The 24,597-nt window shown below is 49.5% G+C and overlaps 12 protein-coding genes across 12 annotated transcripts; 8 read left to right on the forward strand and 4 right to left on the reverse strand.

Annotated features, from left to right (window-relative positions):
• Window positions 1-377: 377 nt before the first annotated feature.
• Window positions 378-2,528, reverse strand: N7520_005761 (F-box/WD repeat-containing protein; the record flags this gene model as incomplete). The annotated part of the gene is made up of 4 exons (XM_057139695.1): window positions 378-572; window positions 624-1,335; window positions 1,384-2,018; window positions 2,085-2,528. The coding sequence occupies 4 exons, from the start codon at window positions 2,526-2,528 to the stop codon at window positions 378-380; spliced, it is 1,986 nt and encodes a 661-aa protein (XP_056993701.1).
• A 1,061-nt stretch (window positions 2,529-3,589) lies between these two features.
• N7520_005762 (Mn(2+) transporter ATX2) lies at window positions 3,590-4,873 on the reverse strand (the record flags this gene model as incomplete). The annotated part of the gene is made up of 3 exons (XM_057139696.1): window positions 3,590-3,773; window positions 3,825-4,766; window positions 4,824-4,873. 3 exons carry the CDS (start codon window positions 4,871-4,873, stop codon window positions 3,590-3,592), a joined length of 1,176 nt encoding a protein of 391 aa, XP_056993702.1.
• A 1,000-nt stretch (window positions 4,874-5,873) lies between these two features.
• Window positions 5,874-6,812, forward strand: N7520_005763 (alpha/beta fold hydrolase; the record flags this gene model as incomplete). The annotated part of the gene is made up of 1 exon (XM_057139697.1): window positions 5,874-6,812. The coding sequence occupies one exon, from the start codon at window positions 5,874-5,876 to the stop codon at window positions 6,810-6,812; it is 939 nt and encodes a 312-aa protein (XP_056993703.1).
• Window positions 6,739-7,931, reverse strand: N7520_005764 (RTA1 domain-containing protein; the record flags this gene model as incomplete). The annotated part of the gene is made up of 5 exons (XM_057139698.1): window positions 6,739-6,807; window positions 6,881-6,914; window positions 7,031-7,104; window positions 7,163-7,707; window positions 7,757-7,931. 5 exons carry the CDS (start codon window positions 7,929-7,931, stop codon window positions 6,739-6,741), a joined length of 897 nt encoding a protein of 298 aa, XP_056993704.1.
• Window positions 7,932-8,390: 459 nt separating this feature from the next.
• N7520_005765 (Zn(II)2Cys6 transcription factor domain-containing protein) lies at window positions 8,391-10,049 on the forward strand (the record flags this gene model as incomplete). Its single annotated transcript, XM_057139699.1, has 3 exons — window positions 8,391-8,450; window positions 8,504-9,100; window positions 9,153-10,049. The coding sequence occupies 3 exons, from the start codon at window positions 8,391-8,393 to the stop codon at window positions 10,047-10,049; spliced, it is 1,554 nt and encodes a 517-aa protein (XP_056993705.1).
• A 404-nt stretch (window positions 10,050-10,453) lies between these two features.
• On the forward strand, window positions 10,454-12,092 carry hat1 (histone acetyltransferase catalytic subunit HAT1; the record flags this gene model as incomplete). The annotated part of the gene is made up of 4 exons (XM_057139700.1): window positions 10,454-10,469; window positions 10,527-10,802; window positions 10,863-11,127; window positions 11,177-12,092. 4 exons carry the CDS (start codon window positions 10,454-10,456, stop codon window positions 12,090-12,092), a joined length of 1,473 nt encoding a protein of 490 aa, XP_056993706.1.
• Window positions 12,093-12,582: 490 nt separating this feature from the next.
• Window positions 12,583-13,017, forward strand: N7520_005767 (U6 snRNA-associated Sm-like protein LSm4; the record flags this gene model as incomplete). Its single annotated transcript, XM_057139701.1, has 2 exons — window positions 12,583-12,735; window positions 12,835-13,017. The coding sequence occupies 2 exons, from the start codon at window positions 12,583-12,585 to the stop codon at window positions 13,015-13,017; spliced, it is 336 nt and encodes a 111-aa protein (XP_056993707.1).
• Window positions 13,018-13,977: 960 nt separating this feature from the next.
• N7520_005768 (pentatricopeptide repeat protein) lies at window positions 13,978-15,433 on the forward strand (the record flags this gene model as incomplete). The annotated part of the gene is made up of 2 exons (XM_057139702.1): window positions 13,978-14,031; window positions 14,087-15,433. The coding sequence occupies 2 exons, from the start codon at window positions 13,978-13,980 to the stop codon at window positions 15,431-15,433; spliced, it is 1,401 nt and encodes a 466-aa protein (XP_056993708.1).
• Window positions 15,434-16,158: 725 nt separating this feature from the next.
• N7520_005769 (uncharacterized protein) lies at window positions 16,159-16,557 on the forward strand (the record flags this gene model as incomplete). Its single annotated transcript, XM_057139703.1, has 1 exon — window positions 16,159-16,557. One exon carries the CDS (start codon window positions 16,159-16,161, stop codon window positions 16,555-16,557), a length of 399 nt encoding a protein of 132 aa, XP_056993709.1.
• Window positions 16,558-16,930: 373 nt separating this feature from the next.
• N7520_005770 (putative phosphatidylinositol-3,4,5-trisphosphate 3-phosphatase) lies at window positions 16,931-18,597 on the forward strand (the record flags this gene model as incomplete). Its single annotated transcript, XM_057139704.1, has 3 exons — window positions 16,931-16,933; window positions 16,993-17,077; window positions 17,129-18,597. The coding sequence occupies 3 exons, from the start codon at window positions 16,931-16,933 to the stop codon at window positions 18,595-18,597; spliced, it is 1,557 nt and encodes a 518-aa protein (XP_056993710.1).
• A 331-nt stretch (window positions 18,598-18,928) lies between these two features.
• N7520_005771 (putative phospholipase A2 (PlaA)) lies at window positions 18,929-21,310 on the reverse strand (the record flags this gene model as incomplete). The annotated part of the gene is made up of 1 exon (XM_057139705.1): window positions 18,929-21,310. The coding sequence occupies one exon, from the start codon at window positions 21,308-21,310 to the stop codon at window positions 18,929-18,931; it is 2,382 nt and encodes a 793-aa protein (XP_056993711.1).
• A 256-nt stretch (window positions 21,311-21,566) lies between these two features.
• On the forward strand, window positions 21,567-23,585 carry N7520_005772 (EXO70 family protein; the record flags this gene model as incomplete). The annotated part of the gene is made up of 3 exons (XM_057139706.1): window positions 21,567-21,850; window positions 21,917-22,134; window positions 22,201-23,585. 3 exons carry the CDS (start codon window positions 21,567-21,569, stop codon window positions 23,583-23,585), a joined length of 1,887 nt encoding a protein of 628 aa, XP_056993712.1.
• Between the last annotated feature and the right edge of the window lie 1,012 nt (window positions 23,586-24,597).

Below are 24,597 nucleotides of genomic sequence, written 5' to 3' on the forward strand. Positions count from 1 at the left end.
GCTCCGAGATTCAGCACAAAGCTGGAAACCACTACATTCCACCTATAAAAGCTCAATTCAAAACTCCGCAAAAATGCCAAACGGCGACTGGACCAATTTATTCAAAAGGTCATGGATATACGGAAAGTGTAAAAAAGGACTATGAGTTCAACAAAACCCCAGATGATAGGCAACACCGGTTATGCAACCGCGTCGTGCTCTCAAGACGAAGCAAGAGGCAGATGATAGCGGCTCATTCTGAAAATGGATAAAACAAAGGAAATGCTCGACGGAGGCCAAACCCCATGCTAGATGGTAGGTGAAAACAAAGAAAATGATGAGGATATCAGGGGGTCGTTATATGGGAATATATGAGATTAAATGGTTCATGAATGGGTTCAAGATGGTGCGTCGGGCATGGCTTGGTCAGCGTCGCTGCCCAAGATGGTCGGGGGTGGATCGGAGAAAAGGGTTCGGCGTCGACAGTTTACTGTCAAGTCTTTGTCGTCCGAGCCGAGTCCAGGTGTGCTGGAGGCACTCTCGATAAGGACACTATCATCGTATGTCTCTGGAGGTGGCGCAAATGACCAGACCTAGAAACGTTAGTGAAAAAACACCGAGCCCCAGAGCTTTTTATAACAAACCTCCATTACTGTCCGGCCAGATCGACTAGCCATGATCACGGCTTTTTCTTCTTCAAATGCGACTCTCCAAACTGCTTCTGCCGGGGTGGAGAGCTCTCGCAGTAATTGGCCAGTCTGCAAGCTCCACACCTTGACACGTCCATCGCTTCCACCGCTGACGATACGATTATTGTCAAACTGGAGACTGGTGACACTGTTATCATGGGCAGCCAGTCGGTGAATAGGCGCCATCTTCGTTAGTGACCAGACGCGCACGGAACCATCGGAGCCACCCGTCACAAGCGTATCACCGCGCATCTGCAGCTGGCCTACCAAAGACGTATGCCCTTGCAGGATGGCGTGACACTGTCCAGATTGCGGGTCCCAGATGCGAACGCTGGTATCCAAGCTTCCCGTTGCGATCCGTCGTCCATCGAAAGTGATGGCGTAAATCTGGCTGAAGTGACCGGTAAGGGTTCGCAGGCAGCGGCCTTGAGAGATACTCCATATACGCGCCGAGGTGTCGTAGCTACCAGAGACCACAATGTCGCCATGGATTGCTAGACACCGGACACTAGCCTGATGGCCAACCAAAACATTGCGACAGGTCCCCGTGGTCAAATCCCAAATACGTAGTGTGGTATCTCTGGATCCCGAAATAGCCGTGTTCTGATCCGACATTTTTAAGCATCGGACCGTTGATGTGTGACCTCGAAGCAAATGGATTCCCGCGCTAAGATTTGTTAGTGTTGGACTTCAACAGGATTCTTGAAGAACTCACCCGGTCGCCATATTCCATACTCGCACATCTCGGTCGCATCCTCCGCTAACCAAAATGTCGTCCCACGGAACCATAGCCCATACTCCCATCACGTGGCCCAGGAGTGTCTTCTGGTTATCGCCGTTGGTGTCATAAACATGAATCTTGGCGTTATCCAATGCAACAACGATATATTTTGAAGTCAGATGCAAACTCGTCACAACCCCCTGGTCGGGTGTGATATGACGCTGTGTGCACCGACCACCCTTGTTCCAAGCGGACTCGACCATATATTTTCGCTTGAACTGCGATCGGTACGAGACCGGTCGAGTCCGACGTCTTCGAGGGAAGCTGGTTGGTGGTAACCATCCCTCTACAGACATAGTGCGGGGGAGTTCCGGGTCACTCTCAACGGTGGGTTCATTGGAATCCGACCGTAGTTGTAAGTCGTTTAACGAGTGCGTTTCCAAGTTCGAGTCCACGGACCGAGGAGTGGTAGGCTCCATGTTATCATCCTCCTGGATCCGCCGTACTGAATATGCATGCTTTTCGCAGAGATTCTTCCAAGTTATATCGTCGTTTAATAATTCACGCCATCGTATTGACACTTGCGATGCCCTTGCGAGGGTCTTTGGGTCGTCGATAAAGGAGAGTACCTAAGCGGGGAAACGAGTTAGTTGCACGCCTCCACCCCACAACTCAAAATTAGACAAAGAACCTACCCTCAAGCATAGTTCATTTGGAAAGACCAAAAACGGATCCTTGCGCAGGCGCGGTCCGACATAGCCTGAAACAAAGCTTAGTTGTTGGCTGTCGCATACGTCCAAAAGACTCTCGAGGAGTTTTTGCTTCCGGGTATTAGACAAGGTACTGAAGTGGATGCGCAGGTTCAGTAAAAATGTATTCTCCTCGTCATCGGACGATTGCCAATCCGGGGGGCGTTGGTGTGGAGTAGGACTCGGCGCAGGTGTTGGTGGAGAAGCGGGAGCCGAAGGCAGGAGGTTTGCGGGTATCGGAGTGATATTTTTCTTGCTGATACTGAGTGATCGGCCGGGGACACTAGTGAAACTGGAGACGGAGTCGCGATTTGAATGGGAATGGGAGTCCAACTGATCCAGCACGGTCGAGCCAGTCGACTCGTCTAATTCGAAGGTCTGGGGATCCATCACGTATAGAGACCCGACTTGCTTCCCTCTTTCTCCTCACTATTGATCACTCTCTTCACAAGTAGCACGGTCGCACGGTGGCGTCAGCAGGCATAGAGTGGAATTCCGGGGTGGTATGAGTAATGAGGGGCTTTTTCAAGATAATGTCGGAAGGCGGTTGGGCTGGCGATGACCGAGGGGGAGGGAGGAAAAAAACCCCGTCGCAGGAGGAAGTTCGGTTTTATATAAGTCAAGATGATCTTCTTATATGGGTTTCTACAGTTTTCCCAAAAAAAGAAACCATCCAAATGGCAAAGATCGATGAAAAAGGGACATTCCAAGCGGAGATGAATGTCGTGACCGTCTCGACTCTGACAAAGCCGCCAAGCTCTCTCTGCCCCGTGTTCTCCGTTCTCCACTTTTGCCGGACTCGAATGAAACTCCGTTTTCTACTCCGTGGCATGCTCCACTTCAGAGGCTGAGACAACCTCGTTTGCCTCACAGATCGGAAGGGCGCTTCCCTTGCAGGATTGGTAAGTCTTGGCCAATGTGAAGCGGCACAGAAAAAAAAAATTCAATCGAATCTGTGAAGAAAACCTTCATGAACTATATGCCTCCCGACTCCTCGGAAAGATTAGATGGGTTCGGTATGGGGTTAGCCGACCATGGATCAACCCGGATAAGGAAATGATTCAGGGTGACGAGACTGACGAAACTTTTCATCACCCGACATGGCAAGATGAGCCAAAGATGAGCATCTGCCTGCAGGATCGAGCTGGTCCCCCGCTCTTATATAGTACCCGTGAGCAACGTCACGCTACGTCGGTGTGATCGTGAGAAATGCAATAATGACCCGCCCAGTTCATCGTACACTGATTCTATTTGAACATTGGTATCCTGTCCACTCTCTGAACACATGCCAAATAAAGGGGTATATGCTCCTGACATCTATTCCGTGGCAAAGATAAGAAAAAATGGCAATGATAAAAGGCAAAACGCATTGACATCACATCCCGTTGCCTGCTAGCGGGCATGCATGCGATACAAAAAAAAAAAATAAAGGCAAATAAGGGTAGAAAAAGCTAGTGAGCATGGCCGATCTGCAGGAAGAGTGGCAGAATCATTCCCACCACAGACGCGATGAGGTCTCTCATCGACTTGTCAGATCCATTCGCGGATTCCCGAGCATCGCCATATCCATTCACAGGTGATTCCCGCGGGGTAGAGCCAGGGCCATTCTCTTGCATGGTGTGCATCGCCACATACCTGTCATAATCAGCATACTGTTAGACGAAAGCGAAAGATTCAGGAACTTACAGAAAAGTACCTCCAGAGAAAAGCAGGAGCATTCCGGTCCGCCACTGAGAGCCAGTCTCGTCGCCGCTAGATGATCCCATCATATGTACAAAGAGGAACGTGGCAAGAGCACCGACAGGCGCAGCCAAACTAAAGATCAACAGATGCGCTCTCGCAGTCCGGCTTGATAGGCCCTGCTTGAGCAGAATGGAGGTCAACCCAAAAGAGGCGGGAGCCTTATGCACCATAATAGCCAGGAAGATGATAAAGCTAAGACTGGAATCGGAGCTAGACGCACCCAGTGCGATACCATCAGCGGCAGCATGAATGACCAAGCCCGTAGTCGTAGCAAAGCTGTGACCACGTTGGGAATTCGAATGGCCGGCATTCAAAAGCCCTCCATCGCGCATGGGGGAGGAGCCCCGTCGCAGCCCGGATCCAAGATTATCGAGGGAGATGTGGTAAGGAATCCGTTCATTTTTGGCGGGCGAGGCGAATTCCGGCACTTTATCAATCAGGTACATCAGAATGAACCCGCTAACCAGGGCGACTCCGATCCAGGCGTGCGGCGAATTCTCTTCTTCCTTGCTCGAGTGTTCGCTGGTATCGTCCTTCCGTATAGTTAGGCCTGCTACTACACTCGATTCGTCGCGACTAGCAAGAGGAGCAGATTGTTGGTCTAGGGATAGGAATGAAACGGGGGTGTCTGTTGTTGAAGCTTGATCGGTGTTGAATCTCGATCGTATGGCCACAGGAATTGCCTGTGACTGCCAATCAACACGGACATTCCGCGTGCTAAGGCTTTTCTGGCCAGAGCCGGCGCTGTAAAGGGTCTCGACGCCCTCGGGTATAATAACAATCAATGATGTTCCCACCAATACGCCCATGCCGATCGAGGATATGAGGCGGAGTTGTGACGGGGAAAGGGTAAAGGCAAGAGGCAATGAACCGACAACAAAGGATCTAGTAAGTGGTCAGTAATCCCGATCATGAAGTCGCCCGTTTTTCATTGAGACTCACGTTACGGCCATCACAATGCTCAGGGCGAGCAGAGTAAAGAGTCCCTCCATGGTGGTCTCTTGTCGCAAGAGCTTGGCAGTTTCGGGCACTAGATAATTTCAATCATGTTGTCCAAGGTGGGAAACGAGTGTAAGATAAACCCCGGTGGGAGTTGGTCAGGGATTGGGAATGGGTGAAGGAGAGAAGGGACATCACGCAAGTCGGACCCACGCATTCCTTGTCAGTCAGGTACGGGTACCGCTCTCGCTCTCGGATCAACCATCTCCGCGACTATTTTTGTTTCTGAAATGATCCGATGTTCTATGCGATTATTCCTTTGCTAATGAAACCATATTGATCAAATAATTTAACAGTCGGTTCTGTAATATGCTGTCCAATTCAACAAGGGTCAACTCCACCTCCCTAGGCAGATGCACAGGGGCAAACATGTCTATTTGGATTAATCCATGGGAATAGAACCTAGTCCACTGCCAGATCTATGCAACCTACTTTAAAGAGAAACCACAAAGCTAACAAGTTAGCTAACAGCTTGGCTTCTTCCAACCTTCCCACCGATCACAATCCCTGGTTTCAAATCAATATTCGCCCAATGCTACGATCCACCAAATCATCCACAGAAGAAGGCCAAATATGGAATGCAGATATAGGTGGGAAGCGACTGAGTGTCAGCCTGGGATGAATGAGTTCCTCTTTGATGAATAGGAGCTATTCCCTTGTTCCCATATGTCGAACATGGTATTAAGCCTGAAGGCAATCACCTGAAAGTGGTTCGATGTTGCATGCTACCTTTCGTTGTTGACGAAAATCTGGCTTGGAAAGGGGTTCCTTTCGTTGCTCATATCCTAACGTTCGGGACAAAGTAAATTAAAAGTGGTAAACATATGAATTAGCCAGATACTTGATCTTACTAGTTGAGGCCAATGCAACATTTGGCCTTTTAATGACTCATTTTCTTGATTCGTCACTTGACCTCCAATTTCCTGTTAAATACAACATTATCATGAAGCGTACTACACAAACTCCTTTTCGCATTGAATTCTGAATCTAACCATGGAACACTTTCAAAACTCCGCTTCCATAGGAACACATTCATTGAGTTACGCACTACGAGGAATCTCGAGAAAACCAGGCGCGCCCCTAGTACTCGTCTTTACCGGAATAACCAGTAGTGCACTGGAATGGAGCGCAGTCTGTCGACACCTTGAGTCAGAAACATCAATCTTCCTTTATGAGCGTTCCGGATATGGTCGCAGCGAAGAGTCCCCAAGCGAACCTGATTCAGTCACCATAGTTGACGAACTGTCCCGACTTCTGGAGTCAGCCGCCCTTGCCCCACCATACCTTGTTGTCGGACATTCGTGGGGCGGTATTCTAGCTCGAGAATTTGTGGCAGCCCGTCCGGTAGAGGACATTTCTGGCCTAGTACTCGTCGATGCAGTACAAGAACGGATGCTCTTTGAGACATGGCCGGATCCTAGCATCGCAGCTGTCACTGAAGGGCTGGACTATTATGAGGTGGTTGGGATCTCAAGGGATTACAAGTTGACGGCATCTGAATGGGGTGATCTTATGGCGGAAGAGTCGAGTGAGAAGCATGCTCGACAGGCAGATCGGGAAATGCCCTATCTTCAGATCAGCCGACCTGTTATCGAGCGGAAGGCACAGCTTGTGCCTGGTCAAAATATATTGGAAGGGAGACCTCTCAGTGTCCTTAGGGGAAACTCTAAGCGGGATCATGAGTTGATGTATCAGGCTGGTGTGGCTAACGGGGGAGGTACTGAGACTCAGAGAGCCACATTCCGTGACTATCTGTCAAGATGGGACCAAAGTGAAGATTTTTTTCAGCGAGAGTTTCTTCACATGTCAAATTTGGTTCGCTACTCCGTGACAACAAAAAGTGGACATAATATTCAGATCACGGAGCCTCAATTGGTTGCAGATTCGATTCGATGGGCGCTTCAAAATACTCCAGTTGATCTTTCGTCTTAACATAAGATTATTGTTTAAATTTTGTACACTCAAGTGGGAAACAATTATTAATAGTATCCCTGACACACCCAGCGAGAAATGCGGACCTTCAAACTCAGAAGCCTATATGTACTTATATATTGGGAACACGAAGCCCAAGGTAGGGTAAGTACCTCCCCGGGTGCCAAATGATGAAAAGCGCAACGCAAGGATAGATAACTAATGCATCAAAAACGTACGCTGTCCATTCATGTGCGTTGATATAGCCGGTGGAACCTGAAGAGAACTCCACGAGACGATAAATAGAACGGACCTATCATTGCAGTTATCATTAGCAACATTCATTCTTATATCTGACGATTTCAGCTCACCAGAATCAGCAAAGTGGTTAAGTTGACAACCCGTAACAGAGCAGGCCAATGTCTATTCTTCACGATTCCATCAATAGAATAAGTCTTCTCATCAAGAACCTCATATCGCCCAGCCAGCTCATCAGTGAATCTCTTCGAGGTAAAGTTAAAGCGCACAGCCGCGACAGAAAAGAGTCCGAATGCCACCAATTGAATAATAACACCCGCCTGGGCAATAGCCTTTCCCTTGAAGATCTTATGAGCCGCAGCTGCATCTGTAACACTGACTGAGGAAATCATCACGGCTCCGCTCAGTTGGAGGAGAAGAGCCACAATATCAAATCCAACAAAAATCGGCGTAATGAACCGAGGAGGTACCCAGCAAAGCTGAAATGTACGAGCGTCATGGGGAACGACTAGGAAGAGGATCCGACTAAACAGTATATAGCAGCAGGCGGCCATGAGGACCGGTGCGAGGACAATAAGGGCAAATTGGAGGACGTAAACCGGTCTTGATGTCACATTTTGGGTGGAAATACATCGGCCAATGTAGCCAACCGCTTCCACTGGATTTTCTTAGTTACGGATATGTAAATAAGAGAAAATGCAACTTACTTGCTGCTGCCAGTACCATAATAACCCATATCCATGCCTTATACCGGATCCATTGTATAAATGTCAAGATAAACGCAATGCTGTAAAGGACGGCGGCAACAATCGCCACTGCTAGCGAAGGATCATAGCGGTAGTATGAGACCCTGGTCTCATGCGCGCGTGATTCCAGTGTCATAGTCAGGGCTCTGTGTTAATTATCGATAGTCACTTACCTCGCAGAAATTTTGTTATTGATTAGAAGTTGACTGGGATTTGAACGGATTTCCAGTCACTGATGGCGGCTCTTGAACCTGCATAGAGTTTCGCTCGGCCATTTGACATGCCGACCTCCGCAACGGGAAATGATTTCATAATTTTGACTATGAATGAAAGAGAAATCAGACTTACATCAAAAGTCGAATCTAGTACAATCAGTGTAGACGAAATGTCCACTCCATTAGGAATAGCGTGCCAAATACTCCAAGTGGATCGACTTCCACCAATTAAATCATGGACGATCCACCGTTTTACATTGCTTACCTGGCTCAGCCTCCTAAGCCACTCACAACGTCGCTTTACAGACAAAGCCCACGATTCTCTTACCTCTTTCAACTCGGGGGTCGAAGTATGACAGCTTCATTTATGCTACGATACAATGCCTTTTTACGGCCGTCCCAGTGCAAACTGTGAGAGCTGTCGGGAGCGGCGAATCAAGGCAAGTATTAACCGGATCCACCCAAGCTTGCCACTAATTTAACGACCTATTAGTGTGATCGTATCCAGCCGGTCTGTTCACAGTGCATAAGGGCGGGCAAGCCATGTGGCGGTTACCGTGATATCCCGAACTTTCTGTTTCGTGACGAAACAGATAAAGCGGCTCGAAGGTCTGCAACGGCCAAATCTAGAGCTGGAGAGGGTCGAAAGGTCCCAGTCGCTACATTATTAAAGTCGGATGCATCGAAAAGATGCGCACAGCAATCTAAGGCTGTGTTATCACAGGCGAAACCCAATCCAATGCCGATTCCCACTATTTCCCTAGCCGTCTCCGCCAGTTTGGAGGATCAGGGACTGAGGTTTTTCTGCACTCAATTTGTAACAGATGCCGCCGCGGCAATGGAGGGGCCTTTCTTTTTATCAAAGTTACCATTCTTAAACACGGTTTCTGTCGAATTGCCGTTTCGAGATGCGGTCCTATCGGTTGGGCTAGCTGCTCTGTCCAATGTTACTCGGGATCCATCTCTCCGGCTAGCGGCAAGAGAAAAGTATGTGGCCTCGCTCCAGACTGTCCGTCGGGCTGTGGAGAATCCACTTCAGGCTCGACCGAATCAAACATTAAATATCATCCTAATGATCGGTCTATATGAGGTATGCCCTATCAGTCCTGTCCTCGGCTAGTCCACTAATTGCTCAACGTTAGATGGTTTGTTGCACATCTAGTCAGCTTGACGCATGGGTGATTCACTTAGACGGTGCCGCAGCCCTGTTCAGGCATGCCAACTTTGGCAAGATGATCCAAGCCCGTGATCCGCGAGCCCAGTTGCAGTTCTGCTACTTTTCCATGGTCAAATATTTTCACGCCAATAAGGAACTGCCTATCCAGATTTTGAATTCCAAAATCAAAATGATTCAATCATCGAATCCTGATGATTTCCCGGCCATCAACCTTGTTGACATCCTGATACGGTTCATCAAGTTCCACTCCACTCGTAATGGCCCAGATTTCGACCCCGAAATTGGGGCGCAAGCGCTCGCTTTCGATGAAGAGCTAGAGGAATGGGAGAGGCGCCTCCCACATAAATGGGAGTTCTTTGTTGAAACATCTTGCAGTGCGCAGCACACATTCCACGGGAAACATATGGTCTATAACGACATCTGGGCCTCAAGAGATCTGAACTACTACTTTTGGGGTCGATTGATCGTCAATGAGATGATACTGAATAATATCGCCAGACTGACAAGGATGGGGCTTTTGAGTGTTTATCATCTCCAACAGCGACAGCGAGCGCTTGATGTGGTTTCGCATATGGCGACGTGTATTTGCGCTGGCGCTGCAGCCCAATTAAGTGGTTTACAGCATGCGATCCCGCTCAAAGGGCAGACTCGCGCTCCTCCATTGAATGGTATCTTTATGTTGCTTTTTCCATTGACGATTGCCGGGGGTTCGGCTGCTGCTCCAGATGAAGTGCACGAATGGGTGACCCAGACGTTTCAGGGAATTGGGTCAAGGATGGGCATCCGGAGAGCCCTAGAGTTGATACCAGAGATTAAAAAAGTGCGAGCATGGAAGTCACAGCTGATAAGGATGGAACTTTAAATGAAATAGAATAGACATGCCTGGGAACTTTCAAGTATTTACCGGGTCTTTTAAGATGATGATGATATGACACAATTCTTATACCTACCTACATTAGAGCTTTGAAATCCCACTGCCGTGATTGACCTAATATAACCAAAGAAGCAAGGGCTGAGAGTGCCATTTCAAACTTTGGAGCAAAGCCGCTGGTTTCTAGCACATGAAAAGTCAGTCAACAGGCAAAGGAACCTTAAAGAATCGAAATGTGAGCGAAATGTGAGTGAACTTTAGCTTGACATGGGAGGCCCGCTAGTCCATATTAGGTAATACTGGTCCCGACGCGGTCAGACGCGCCTTCATTTCTCCATCGCATTTCCCATTGACCTTAACAATCAACCACTCTCCATATTAACCATACACCAAGAATGGCGGGAAACGACTGTAAGACAATCTAATACTCCATGTCTTTATATGAATATGAACTAATTGGTTTCTTAGGGTCGTGCGATGCCAACGATGCGGTTCATATCACTGTCGTGCAGCCAGGCGACACCAAACCAAAGACACTCTCTACCTTCCATCCACAATTTACCTATCCCATCTTCGGAGATGATGAACAAATTTTCGGATACAAGCGTCTGGTGATCCGTTTGCGATTCGCGGCGCATGACCTGCGTCCCCATCTCCACATCTCTTACGATGAAAAGTTCAAGCCAGTTGGGGATACCACAGCACTCGATCTTCTTGAGACGCTGAAGCCATTTGTTTCCCAAGGTTTGTGGGGCTATTGCTTGAACGGAAACTTTCACCTGGCTAATTGAGTATCTGATATAGAGGCCCTCATCAATTTGCCCGAATACGAAAAAGCTGTCCAGGAAGATGCCTCAGCAAAGGACTTTACACCGCCGGGTAAAATGGTATACAGCTATGAGACAAACGAGAGACAATATGAGATCTGGGCTGGATCCCTGGCGGACCCGCAAGTTCGGCTCCTTTTGGATCGCGTGCAGGTTTTGGTCTCATTGTTTATCGAAGCCGGAACTCCCTTAGAAACAGACGATCCTGAGTGGAGTCTTGAACGATGGACCGTTTTCTTCGTGTAAGTCACCTTCTCATCCTGTGAATTTCTTCCAAATTGACCATTTCAGATACGAGAAAGTGACACCCCCAACGCCAACCGCGTCCTCGTATTCCATTGTAGGCTATGCGACGACCTACCGGTACTGGTATTATCAAAGAGACCGGTCCCAAATTCCCACCATCAAGAACGACGACTTCCCACCAGCAGAGATTCAGATTTCTGAGCTACCCGCTCGTCTTCGTATCGCCCAGTTCCTCATCCTTCCTTCACATGCCCGCTCCGGGCATGGAACCCACCTCTATACCACCATCCATGCTTTCTGTATCGCCGATCCCACGATTGGGGAATTAACAGTTGAAGACCCGAATGAACAATTTGATGCTCTTCGTGACTCGGCCGACTTCTGTCTCCTGCGGCCCGAATTCCTCAAACATGATGTGAACCTCAATCCGGATCCGAATGGGGCATATTCTAAAAAGCAACGGCCCCGCGCAGTGCCTACTGGGGCCTTGATCCCGAGCAAAACACTGCTCGATATTCGCACTGCTTTCAAGATTGAATCCACCCAGTTCGCACACATCCTGGAGATGTTCCTTCTGAGCCAGATCCCTAAGAGTCACCGTCTTGCTGGAGGAACTAACCTCGCCCGGCTATTGATTAAGAAGTACAAGGCAGAGGATGTGAATGATCGGCGATACTACTGGTGGCGCATGCTTACCAAGCAGCGCCTGTACAAGAAGCACAAGGAACTTCTGGATGAGTTAGAGTTGCTTGACCGCGTGGAAAAGCTAGATGACACTGTCCGTAATGTGGAGGAGGGCTACGAGATCACTCTGGAGGCTCTAGAGGAACGCCTGGCAGAATCAGAGGATGAGGTTGCGGCTCCGGCTCTTAGTGGTAGCCGTCGCCAGAAGCGCAAGCTCGCTGTTGAGGATGATGACGAAGAAAATGAAACGGAACTGGCCAAGCGCCCGAAGGTTTAGCTAAATGTGTTGAGCTACCAATGCTACCATACTGTACTTTATCACAAGATCGGCTCTCGTCCTTGCCAATTAATGCCATCAACAAATTAAAGATATTTTAAACATTCATCTAATATACTTTCAGTATCATCTGAAGGACATTGGTCCCAGGTTTAGTTGAAGTGACGCACCCACTTGTTCCAATCTCGGCACATCATTTTTTCCGATCTCACAGCTGATGCGGAGCTGCGCCTATTGCTGTCTCCAACCCCTCCAAATCATCGCAACGGCCTGCCGACCGTCCTTATACCCTACTTCTCACATATCAATTATCTTGCGATAGAGTGAGCGTTCTTATCTACACCAAATACTTGCGCCTAAGGCATCCACCGCTACATCATCGATCGCAATTCACAATGGTAAACCCTCTCAACCCGACTGCTATCTACCGCAAACGCTAAAATTATACCAGCTTCCCCTTGGCCTTCTCACGGCCGCACAGGGCCGCCCAATGCTCGTGGAGCTGAAGAATGGCGAGACCCTCAACGGCCACCTAGTGACGTGCGATAACTGGATGAACCTGATCCTGCGCGAAGTTGTGCAAACCAGCCCCGAAGGCGACCGCTTCTTCAGATTACCCGAAGTCTACGTTCGTGGCAACAATGTATGTCCAGTCTATATCTTCCAGATCCAAGCCCCTACAGGAGGCTATGAGACTGCTATGAGACTAAGGCTGTGAGGCTGATGCTAAACAATTATGCAGATCAAATACCTCCGAGTCCCTGATGAGATCGTCGATATCGTCAAGGAGCAACAGCAGAACCAACCACAGAACCGACGCGGTGGACACGGCCGAGATGGTGACCGAGGCCGAGGCCGTGGTGGTGGTCGTGGTGGACGGGGTCGCGGACGCGGACGGGGCGGCGGTCCAGGTGGAGTTCAATAGAAGAATCGGCACGACATATGGATGAAAAGACTACGTTTTGCATGGCTGATATGAGCTGCAAAAATGAGATACCCTACAGAGACAGACGTGGGTAAGATCGCTCCGCGTGGACTGGTAGAACGGATTTGGTCGAGCATGGCCGTGGCGTATCTGGCTCTGTATTTTTCAGTGGAAATTGGGGTTATGGTTGATTGTTAATCTACAAATACTACATGAAATCCCCAACTCTTCCCTCAGCAACTATTTGTAGACATGGTGCGGTGCGGTGCACTCAATCCCTCGAATTGGCGATATTAGTCAGCATCGCGCATTTCATCTTGATTTCTGGGGTCGCGGACAAACCGACCACAGTCCACGAGCAGCGAGATGTCACCGCCGGCACTTGTCCTCGATGGGCTATGGTACTCGCTTTGTCCATCTTTTAATCAACTAACACTGAGACAACCGTCATGTCTGCTGAGATCGCGAAAACACAGCTTCAGGCCATGTCCGCTACCCGCAATTCGCATTGCTCCGGTATTGCCACGACGATGCTATTCCAGTCAACATAAGCTTGATGACTCTAGCACCCTCGAAAATAAAGCTGATCATGCCATTGATTCACACGAAGACACATCCACATCCATATCCTCTCCCGAATCTCAATCCAACTCACTTGCCGATCAAGCGGACGCATTTGACAGCTCCGACTATCCACATCGCCTGCGCACGCACAGACAAAAACCCCCACGATACCTAGAATTACCCTTGAGTTATGAAAGAAAGACAGCTGCAGACCTTGAAAGAATGTTAAAGAGGAAGACCAAATCGCCGGAACTTATCGGTACGACTCATTCTCTAAGGGCTTTGATTCGGGATCTAAGAGTCAAACCAGCTACCCGCCACTACGAGGCGTTGATACTCGCCAATTGTGATAGTAAATGGGGAGCACCGGAGGCAGTGGAGAGTCTGTTAAATGAAATGGAGGTTAATGGCATTAAGGCGGACTCGAAGACCCTCCATGCGGCTTTGAAGGTGAGGACTGAATAACCATCTTGTATAATTTAAGCTAATTGATAACCTCTTTTAGGTTCTTGCCGTTCACCCGGACTATTTACTACGTCAAGATGTTATTCGCATGCTTCGAGACCGGTGGCTGGCTCTTAGTCCCGAAGGATGGCATTTTGTGGTCGCGGGTCTTCTCCGGGAACATCAATTTGAGTTGGCGTTGGATCAGATGTCAGCGATGGAGCGGAAAGGGATACGTATAGATAATTGGCTTCACAGTATGGCTGTCTACCAGCTGTGCGACTTTAACGAGCTTGATGAGGTTTACGCATTAATGCAGGCTCGTGTCGAGCAAAACCGCGAAATGACCCCTGCACTCTGGAGTCATGTGCTGTGCGCCGCAACACAAGGTCTGCACTACGATATGACCCGCTTCATCTGGCGACGAATGGTTGACCTGGGCTATCTGAAACCGGCCCCGAATGTTCACATCGATGCTTTGATCATCGCGTCAAATGCCGGTGATATCGACTTGGCTCTTTCTGTCTTCCGCTCATGTGATAAACTTGGTATTCCTTTGGACGCGGAAGATTATCAACGTGTTATCGATATTTACTTGCGCTTGGGGTATCTTGCCGCTTCATTCAAGGTATTCTGTACGATGCACGACTTTGGGGTTGTGCCTGCGGAGCGCTCGACCGAGTCGTTGGTATCCCATATGATCGAACATAAAACTGACCCACGCGAAGCGTGGCAGATGCTCAAACGCCTGAAGAATGAAAAGCAAAAGGTCCCCATCACCTGTGTGCATGTCATTGCCAAGCTCTGTGAGCGTCGTGCCCACGATGACCCGTCGGTGGTGGAAGATGCAATTGGTTTTTACAAAGAAATCTACAGTCTGTGCCCCGAGGGAGCAGACGTTTACGTCTACAATACCCTCATGCAGATGTGCCGGAATGCCCAGAATCGGGAGTCGGGTCTATTCCTCGTGAAAGAGATGGCATCTTTTGGCGTCGTCCCAAATGCCACTACTTTTGAAGCTCTCATCCTGATGTGTCTCGATGCTCGCAATTACCAATCCGCATACATGTACCTCCGAGATATGCTGGATAGGGGAGATGAAGTCAGCGATGAAAGCCGAGATGAGATCCGCGATCTTTGTTCCCAGTCGGTGCATGAATTTGCGGTACGGCTCCAACATCACCCTGCAGTGCAACCGGTGGAGCGTCCTCCGATAGACAAAGAGCCAGCACTTCCGGCCCCTCCTGGTAATGAAACGGGACATCGTCGGTATGGTCGACCCTGGGTCCGAGCCGCGTTCCGACGACAGACACTTTCGGACGAAGACCGCATTGCATGGAATAAGAAGCGGCGACAGAATAAACGGCGATACGAGGCGATTGCCCGAAAAGCCGAAGCTGAGTCCTAGTCTGTTTCAATATGATGAATAGACAAGGAACAAGTTCTCGGGAATTCACTTCGGGATGTCTCAGACTATGCGGATGGGGCTGCAGGTCACCGGCATCACATTTTTCTCCCAACCCCGTGGAAAGATGCATCCACTGTGCAACGTGGGTAATGCTCATTCCAACCAAGTTTTGTACCATAGAACCAAACTGCACATTATTAGTCCGCATGAAAGGAACAAAGAAAATCATTACCTTTTAGCCGGACTTGGCAACATGAACCTTGGGAACCCTCGCCGTTTCACTAATCCGCAACTCCAACCACGATCGCCAGGGTTGTTAGGCTCCACTTGATCCATTGGGGCTTGATTGGTTCCCCACCTGTACTCCGTAGATGAATCTTGAAACATGACGATGAACTCGACCTGTCAGACAATGAAAAGCAGTGTCCGACGCGATGACTTCCCGTTCAGCCCCCTTTTCAGCCCCTTCAAGCCACCGGGGTGGTTGGGAATAACTGATTCGATGAATGAGCGATTGAGTTAGTATCCCCTGAAGGTGAGGGATCGACAGTGGATCATTGAGAATGAGAGAATCAAAGTGGAGAGAAAGGAAAGGAGTTTTTGTTTCCATTTCCAAGGTTTCCCAACCCCGTTTGAACTTGAACTTGAATCTGAACATTTTTATCTTAAATCCATCTTCATATCCCTTATTCCCCTTTACACATACTTTATTCTACAAGCCCACCATGCAATTCACTCTTCCTATTCTCCTATCTTTAGGCCTAGCCAATGCGGCCACCCTCGCTCAACCCTCTACATGGCAGATCTCCAATTGGGAAATCGTCAGCTCGGGTGGTACTGTCTACTCCTTTGACATTGTCGCTGCCGCTTCAGCCAATTCCCCCGGCTTCAACACCCACTGCGAGGGTATCGTACCCAATGCTACGGCCTGCGATGACACGGACGTAACTGCAACCGTCACTGAGCAGAAGCACCCACTCTGGAACGTCGCCGTTCAGCATGAGTGGCACCTCTACCCTGAAGACGAGTCCGAACAGACCTACTGGCAAGCCGGTTCGAAGAACGTGACTAGCACGCAGTCCAACTTCACCATCACACCCAACGTTTTCTACGGTGTCGCGTAAACATGAAGATTTCCTTTGTTTCTCAATTTGAATTTGGCTTGATCTAATTGGCGTTGAGCTGGAATATCGGATGAAATGTCTACGATTGGCGTTTCAAGGTCCTTTTTATCTATTGGCTTCACTTGCCCCTTTACTGTGATCGCCTACATTCTGTACATAGGGTAGATTCATGTTATGAGGTCACAAACAAGATTTACATGCCAGTGCACTGCCAGGTACGAATTCCAATTCTTAACTCAATATGTGACATCATCGACTGCGCCTCCCGCGCAACTTGTCTAGATATACGTTCCTGAGCTTTCTTAACTTCTTATCAACCTTCTATATCCATGTCATAATATCTTACTCGACGAGTTCCTGTCTGGCGAAGAAAATGGTACTATCCCATTGGCTACAGCTGCGGGCCACAACTGACCTTTCAATCTGTCTCCGCAGTCCTCGATTCTCCGCCAAATAGTGGCAGGTCCCAGATTACAGCATCCAGAAGCGAATCTCGATCTATGCTACGTTACAGATAACAGTAAGCTCCGGAGATCTCCACTCAGCTTGCTTGAATACTCACATATTCTAGTAATCGCTACCTCCGGCCCCTCGGGTACCTATCCCCAACGAGCCTACCGCAACCCCCTCGACGCCCTAGTAACCTTCCTCGACTCAAAACATGGCTCAAATTGGTGTATCTGGGAATTCCGCGCCGAAGGAACAGGCTACCCCGACTCAGAGGTCTATGGACGAATCCACCATTTTCCATGGCCGGATCACCACCCGCCGCCCTTCGCCCTGATCCCTGATATTATGGGCAGCATGCGAAATTGGCTGCACCACCTAGACGAAAAGGAAAAGGATCCAGAGTCAACTGAAACTAAGCAAACCTCGGAATCCGCAAGAACAGAGAGCGACCGCGTCGTAGTCGTGCACTGCAAAGCAGGCAAAGGCCGCAGCGGGACGATCGCATCGGCATACCTGATTAGCCAAGAAGGGTGGAAAAAAGAAGATGCATTACAGCGATTCACGGAGCGGCGAATGCGTGTCGGATTTGGTGCTGGAGTCAGTATCCCCAGCCAGCTCCGATATGTGGATTATATCGATCGATGGACGAACCAGATGAACAAAACGTACATCGAGCGTCCGGTGGAGATTGTCGAAGTCCACGTCTGGGGGATTCGCGACGGCGTCAAAGTTGCTGTGGAGGGGTACGTGGATGAGGGCAAGAGGATAAAATGCATCCACATGTTCCATCGGCGTGAGCGGACGGTGATAGAATCCGGGAACACAACGCCCATGAAACAAGATGGGAATGCAGATGGACCCGTTTCTGCCGCGACGTGGGCGCCATCAGCTATCGCTTCACAATCTGACACCTCCACGTCGGATATTACGCGCCGATCAACCGCTTCCCCGTCAAACACATTATCCGCTGTCATATTCCGACCCGCGAAACCCGTCATCGTGCCCGGTTCCGATGTGAATATTGACTTCGAGCGCCGAAGTAAAGCTTCCTATACTGGGTTTGCGATGGTAACGTCTGTCGCGCACGTGTGGTTCAATCCTTTCTTCGAAGGTGGTGATAAGCATGACTCGGGCGTCTTTGAGACAGAGTGGGACGCTATGGACGGGATCAAGGGGAGTGTGAGAAAGGGGATCCGCGCACTTGAGCGATTGAAGGTTGTATGGCGGTATCCGGATTCTGTGGAGCGTGACAGCACGTCTGGACGACCGATTAGTGAACCGAAGCCTGGCGAGCCGATTTGTGAAAGTCACCCCGCCGATTGGCGGCAGTCACAGGGACAGGAAAATAAACCCCCTGTACCCGAACGTGAAGCTTCAGATTCAGCGCCTGCTGCAACTGGGACGAATACCAGTGCGGCTGCACCTACTATGCTTTCTCCGCATGATCAGCAGACGGATTCTAGTAAGGATGTGAGTTTGGCTGGGAGTGAAGATGAGGGTCAGGTTATTAAAGGCAAGGGGAATGGAAATGGGAATGGAGACATTGAGGGCGTGAGGTCTTATTTCAAGGATGGTCAGGATAAGGGTTAAAGTGTTTTCGGGAATACGTTTACTAGCATGTATCATAGATAGCATATGAAATACTCTGAGCATGAATGTCACGAACCTTGGATGAACAGTGATCTTTTAAAGCAGGGACTAGATAGTTGATCATCCTATGAACTCCATACTCGCCAGGCTAGGCAAGATCAAATCTAACTCTGACCAAATTTCATCTTTAATTGTAGATCCCAGTGCCCAGATGTATGTCTAAATCTATGCATACTATTCAACATTGAAAAACGTTCGGCTATCTCATCCCCAACATTTGAATACAAAAAACCAACCCAAACACCGCACAGTACGCCAATTAGTAATTTATCTACAGGGGTACAAATCCCTCCATGCGTTTGCGTGCTTCTTCCTCTTCCCGACGCAGCCGATCAGCCTTTCTGCGCTCATATACTGCGCGAACAACTCGGCGCACCTGCTCATGACCCTCGGAGTAATTGGCCTTTGCCAATCCAACAACCGAGTCGATCTGATCGGGAGAGTAGACGAAGTTCCATGTAGAGAGGAAGTCGTCCACGTTAGGGTCAATGGTATTAGGTTGAGGAATGGGGCCGTCCTGCTTCTCCTTGGCTTTGGATTGCATAGAATGGGCAGCCGCTAGTGGTCGATTATTGGTCGCAGGTGGAAGTTCAGGAGCCGACGGGTTAGGGATGAGAGGGAAGTAGACAACAGCAATACCTGCATCTGGCCTCATAAGGTGGAAATCCGATTCGGAGTGGTCGGTAGTGGAATCGGGATGGAAAAGACGCTTTGATGGTGGTGGTTCGTCCTTGGAGGTACGTTCTTCTGTCGTACCAACCCAGACGTTGCAATAGCCTAAGTCGAAGTCGTGACCAGATCTATTCTTTTTCGAAGCACCAGGCTGGTTTTCAGGTTGATTTTGGGCTTCGCTCATCTTCTGGTTCACCTTGTCCTCTGTGATATTCTGTGGCTCGCGTAGGGCCTCTTCTGCTGCTTCCAGACTGGTATCCATTCGGGGCCATCCAGCACCCACAGGCCAGCCCCTAACTCCTCGCTGCTTGGCATAACCGTCTACGACTGAAAGCCAATTCTCTTGTTTGATGTCGGCAGAAGCATCAAAGGCGACGACAATATCGACATCTCGACCAGGCCGGAGAAGCGGGTAGATCGGGAGATTGTTGCTCATACCAGCATCCATGAGACGGAGATGGCTGCTTTGGAAAATAGACTCGGGACACGATTCAGGGAGCTGATCTTTCATTCCTATCACGTAGTTCGGAATGGCGGCCGGGTCAATAGGGTGAACTCGGATCAAATCTTTATTCTTGCCTTGGATAAGAGTATCAATTCCACCAAAGCCAGTAAGACCCCGCACCAGAGGTCGGATTTCTTTGTAATAATGAGACAAAGTTGCGCAAAATGCGCTGCCCCAGATTCCCATCAAACCTGGAATCCGCAGTTCGGGAATGGGAAAGTTCTCGGAGGAGATCTGACTCTCTCCCCCTTGGAAGTGCCGTCCCAAAGCCCACGTTGGAATACCAGCACCGAGTTCTTCACAGAAAAACTCGTATGGGGTAAATTCAAACCACTGGAACCAGGCTTCGCGTTTTGCTTCCCTCATCATCTGCTCGGGTGTCGCACGCTTGCCTTGATCATCCTCCTCTATGGGAATTTCGTGGCGCACAGCTGTGTAGATAGGCATGGGGTGTGCACCACTGAGTATATTGGCTTGTTGGCTCGACAGCTTGAGATCCGAGTCCATAACACCCAGTTCTCCTCGCGGGACCATTAGTCTTGCCGCGAGCAAGAGACCGTAGATGTCCACAAGCCCGAAATCTGCGCCCGGGTCTCCTTTAAGTTTCTCGACTAGTCCACTGAGAAGGTACTTGTTGGTTGGTGCAGTGGTAAGGAGGTTCAGCGCTTTCGGTGGGAAGGCAATGTGCACATCCAGTCGGCTCTTGAGATGATCGACAAGCTTGTTGAAATTGCGACCTGTAATTGAGGAGTGGTATAGAGTTTGCAACCAGCAGCTGCCACTGACCCCTGCAGTGTAGGTGACACAGTCCCACAGGCCAGACTCCTGTGCAGCTAGGTACGACCCGGTCCCTGCAACTAGGGCACGAAGTCCACCGCCCGATCCGCACATGGCGATAACAGGTACATCATCCGGGTGGATATCACTCTCGGAGATGTTGAGATATGATGACAATGCTTTAACAGCATGTTGTTTTCGTTTGCTTCGAAAAGCTATTTCCTCCTGGCAGAGATCCCCGCTCACACGCACCTTGGCATTTCTCAAGATCTCTGGATTGGCCTCTGGGTCATGTGCTTCCTTCCAGATCTCGTCTGCCAAAGACCCAGGCGCTACTGAAAGCTCGCGCTGGAGTTTCTGAACCGTCGCTGGTAGCAATCGCGCCCAATCGGGGACAATGTAGTTTGTAATGCCTCCCCCTAGTTCACTCCACTCTGGTACTCCAACAGTATGTTTCACTTCGTCGAGCTTTTGTACAATATTCGTCCAAATAGACCCCTGGTTTTCGGTCGTTTGGGGGTCATTTTCGCCGGGCGAATGGTTCTGAGACTTTGAATTGGCGTTGTACTGAGCAGAAGATGTGGAAAGGTGGGTTTTCTGGAGACGCTTGTTAGGCTGCGTCCATTGGCCCGCAGTGTAGGCCGCAATTGCTGCCGGGGGAACTGTCCAGCGCAGACGTGAGGCGCTTGCAGCACCCATTGTCGCGAGGAAGTTAAAATGAGAAGCTGTAGACTGCATGCAAGTCATCAAGCCAACTCCGAAGTACTTGATTTACCGCGGGGGATGACCTCATATCATGTGACACGGAAGCACAGACGGGCCGACTATTCTTATTTGGACTAGCTTGTTTGGTATGAACTGCGGAGCTTATCTGAAGTTACGAACATCATCCCCCGTGGACCCCACACGGGCGCACATGACTACCATCCCTACTTCACATCTTTAAGTGATCGGCATGGTCGCCCCCAGGAATACCGCGTATGCGGAGGAGAGCGCAGAGGTGGAGGTGCTCTACGCGAATCTCGAAAAGCTTAACCGTCTCACCAAAAAGATTCAAGGGTCCATGGTCCGCCTGGAGACTAGTGGTAAAGTGGTGAAGGAGGCCATTGGCCCAATCTATAGCAACACACAATCCCTTCAGATTACCAACTCCAATATCGATAAGGTCAACGATGCCATCGACCGCCTCCGCCAGCCTCTCGACGCAAAGAGTCGAGAGGAGGGTATCATTCGCGCAGGGTAGGTGGCCAGTACCAAGAGAAGCGATTGGATCGATTGCGGGGCACTGACTGACTTACTATGTAGACCGCAAAGCTCCGGCCTTTCACATTACCTATCGGCGATGAAACGTGTTGAAAAGGCGCTGGTCGACCTTAACACGACGAACCTTCGGTCAAACCAGAAAGCAATGGCAGACTTCAACTCCCTCCTGAGTACAGGAAGCAGCCAATTACAAGAAATGCTCCGATCCGAATTGAAGCAACATGCCACCTCTATCGAGCCATTGCACTATCTCACCAAAGGTATATCTGCCATTGAGATACATGACCTTGTAGTGTGGCATCAAAGCTAAATTCTGGCATCCATAGAACTCCCCTTCCCAACTATCCCTGAAGAAACACTCTCACAACTGGCGCCACTGTGCGCAGCAATTGCCTCGGCATCCACCCTGGGCCCTTCGCGCAATAAAGGGGAGAACCCGGCAATGAAGATTTATGCCGATGTACGCGGGCCGTATATTACCTCTGGTCTGCAGAATCTATCCATCGCATCTCTCAATACCGTGAAGCGAAGACCGACCGACGGGCCTTACAAACAAGGGACCAACGGTATTGGGATTTACTCCAATGCATTGGAAGCATTCATCAATATTGAGCATGAAATCATTGTACAGTTGTTCCCTGGGGATCAGCAAGGGCTCGCTTTGCAAGCCACCTTCCTCTCGGCGATGGGAGAGTACTCCAAGACGCTGCGCGAACTTAACATGTACATCCGGCAAAATCTCATGACGGACTGCTTCCTCGCATTCGAAATCATCGAGATTGTGACTGCGATGTCCTACCGTATCGATTCTAAGACTGCGGAGTTGAAGGGTCTGTTGATAGAGGCGCTGCGACCTGTGCGTGAAACCGCCAAATCTTCCCTATCTGAGCTGCTCGAGGAAACCAAACGCAAGGCAGCCACCGTGGCCTTGCCTCCAGATGGAGGATCCGTCCCATTAGTTGAGGAAGTCATGAACTCCCTTGCCACATTGACTGGTTATTCGGGTCCATTGGCATCCATCTTAACCTCCCTAGGCGATGGCAACTGGCGCTCAAACTCGAGCACCGCCGGTACAGCGCCCCTGGATGTTGGGCCAGACAGTGGCACCCTTTTCTCCCACTTTATTCTGGATATGATTGAATCTTTAATGACCGCTTTGGAGGCGCGTGGCCGAACCTTCCATCGTTCAAAAGCTACCTTGGGTGTGTTTTTGTCCAACGTCTTCTGCATTGTCGATCGGATGATCCGACAAAGCCCCGAATTGGCGCGCTACTTGGGGGCTCCGGACAGCATTGCCCGTATCGACACCTTCCGCAAGCGTGCCACATCAACCTACCTTGACGCATGGAAGGAGACATCGCAATTTCTTCTGGATGTGCAGTACACCTCCCGCTCCGGAGCACGACCTAACTCCGGAGGCGCCGTGGATTCCAGCAGTATCGTGAAGAGCTTATCATCGAAAGACAAAGATGCAATCAAAGACAAGTTCAAGTCGTTCAATGCCAGCTTTGACGATATGCTCTCCCGGCACAAATCCCTTCATATGGAACGGGAAGTACGCTCGGTGCTGGGACGAGAGTTGCAGGCAGTTCTTGAGCCACTTTATGCCCGATTCTATGACCGCTATGTGGAGATTGACAAGGGCCGTGGCAAGTATATCAAGTACGACAAGTCGAACCTGTCGGTGCAATTGGCCCAGCTTGCATCATAGGTATGGATTTCTTTTTGCCAGTGCTCTAGCCTATAATGAAATAATAATTGCATGTAACTGAGTTCTATAGAAGTAGAGATAAATTCAATACCGAGTCTCATCCATCTACCACTTATCACGGTAGTACCAGCGTTTTTAGTTTTATGATTTCACACAGGAATGCTCGGGGGGATCGGAGGAAGTCCGTGGTCGACGTCATGTGCCATTGTGGGAACTCTCCGAGTTCATCTTGAGGAGTCACGAAGAGCAGCCAAGATCTATGTCCCGAGGTTCTCTGATCTGAACGATAAATGGAAGACAGTGAGACTCAAAGGGAAGGTGACTTGGCCCTTGGCAGCTTGGCGAGTTACCGGTAGGTGATCTATCTGATAGCCACATCAGCTACAATCGGTATCTACTGATGGCGCTAGCTGCGTTACTTTTGTTGGCCCATGTGCTCAAGAGCTAGTTGAAAAGGTAGCATGATGAAGGGGCACCGAGTACAGCAAAACAAATGGTGATTGCCACGCTGATCACAGACATCAACCATCCCCGCACTTGTCAGACATCCAAGAAAGTAAAAGATAAGCCACGTCTTTATACGAAATAGAAACCTCCCCGAGCATCCCCGCATTTCCCCAGATTTACCAAAACCTGTCTAATTTTCCTGCCCCTCCCTTTCCCCTCCTTTATCGGGACATGATGCATGAATTCTGTTACTGCATTTCACCAAAGACCCGAGGCAACTGACCACTTCTTATCGGCTACTGTGTTCTGGATCGGCCATTGGATGCTGGGCATTTCTAGGCATTCTTAGAGACAGGGTAAAGTAGGCGAGAGAGCCAATACTATAGGGATATACAATTATGATATGCGTCACCTGTGGAGCAAAGTTTCTACTTGCTTTGGGTCTTCTAAGATCGTGGGTCCTATCTAGCGTGTGGCTTCCGAGCAGTGTACAATGGTACGGACAGGGAAGCATATAGACTAGCAAAGTTCTCTGCAGAGAAGTAGCTCTCTCTCGACTGGAAAT

Source organism: Penicillium odoratum, assembly GCF_028828045.1.
Source record: "Penicillium odoratum strain IBT 22623 chromosome Unknown utg000005l_segment0_segment0, whole genome shotgun sequence".
In the NCBI taxonomy this organism is placed as follows: domain Eukaryota; kingdom Fungi; phylum Ascomycota; class Eurotiomycetes; order Eurotiales; family Aspergillaceae; genus Penicillium; species Penicillium odoratum.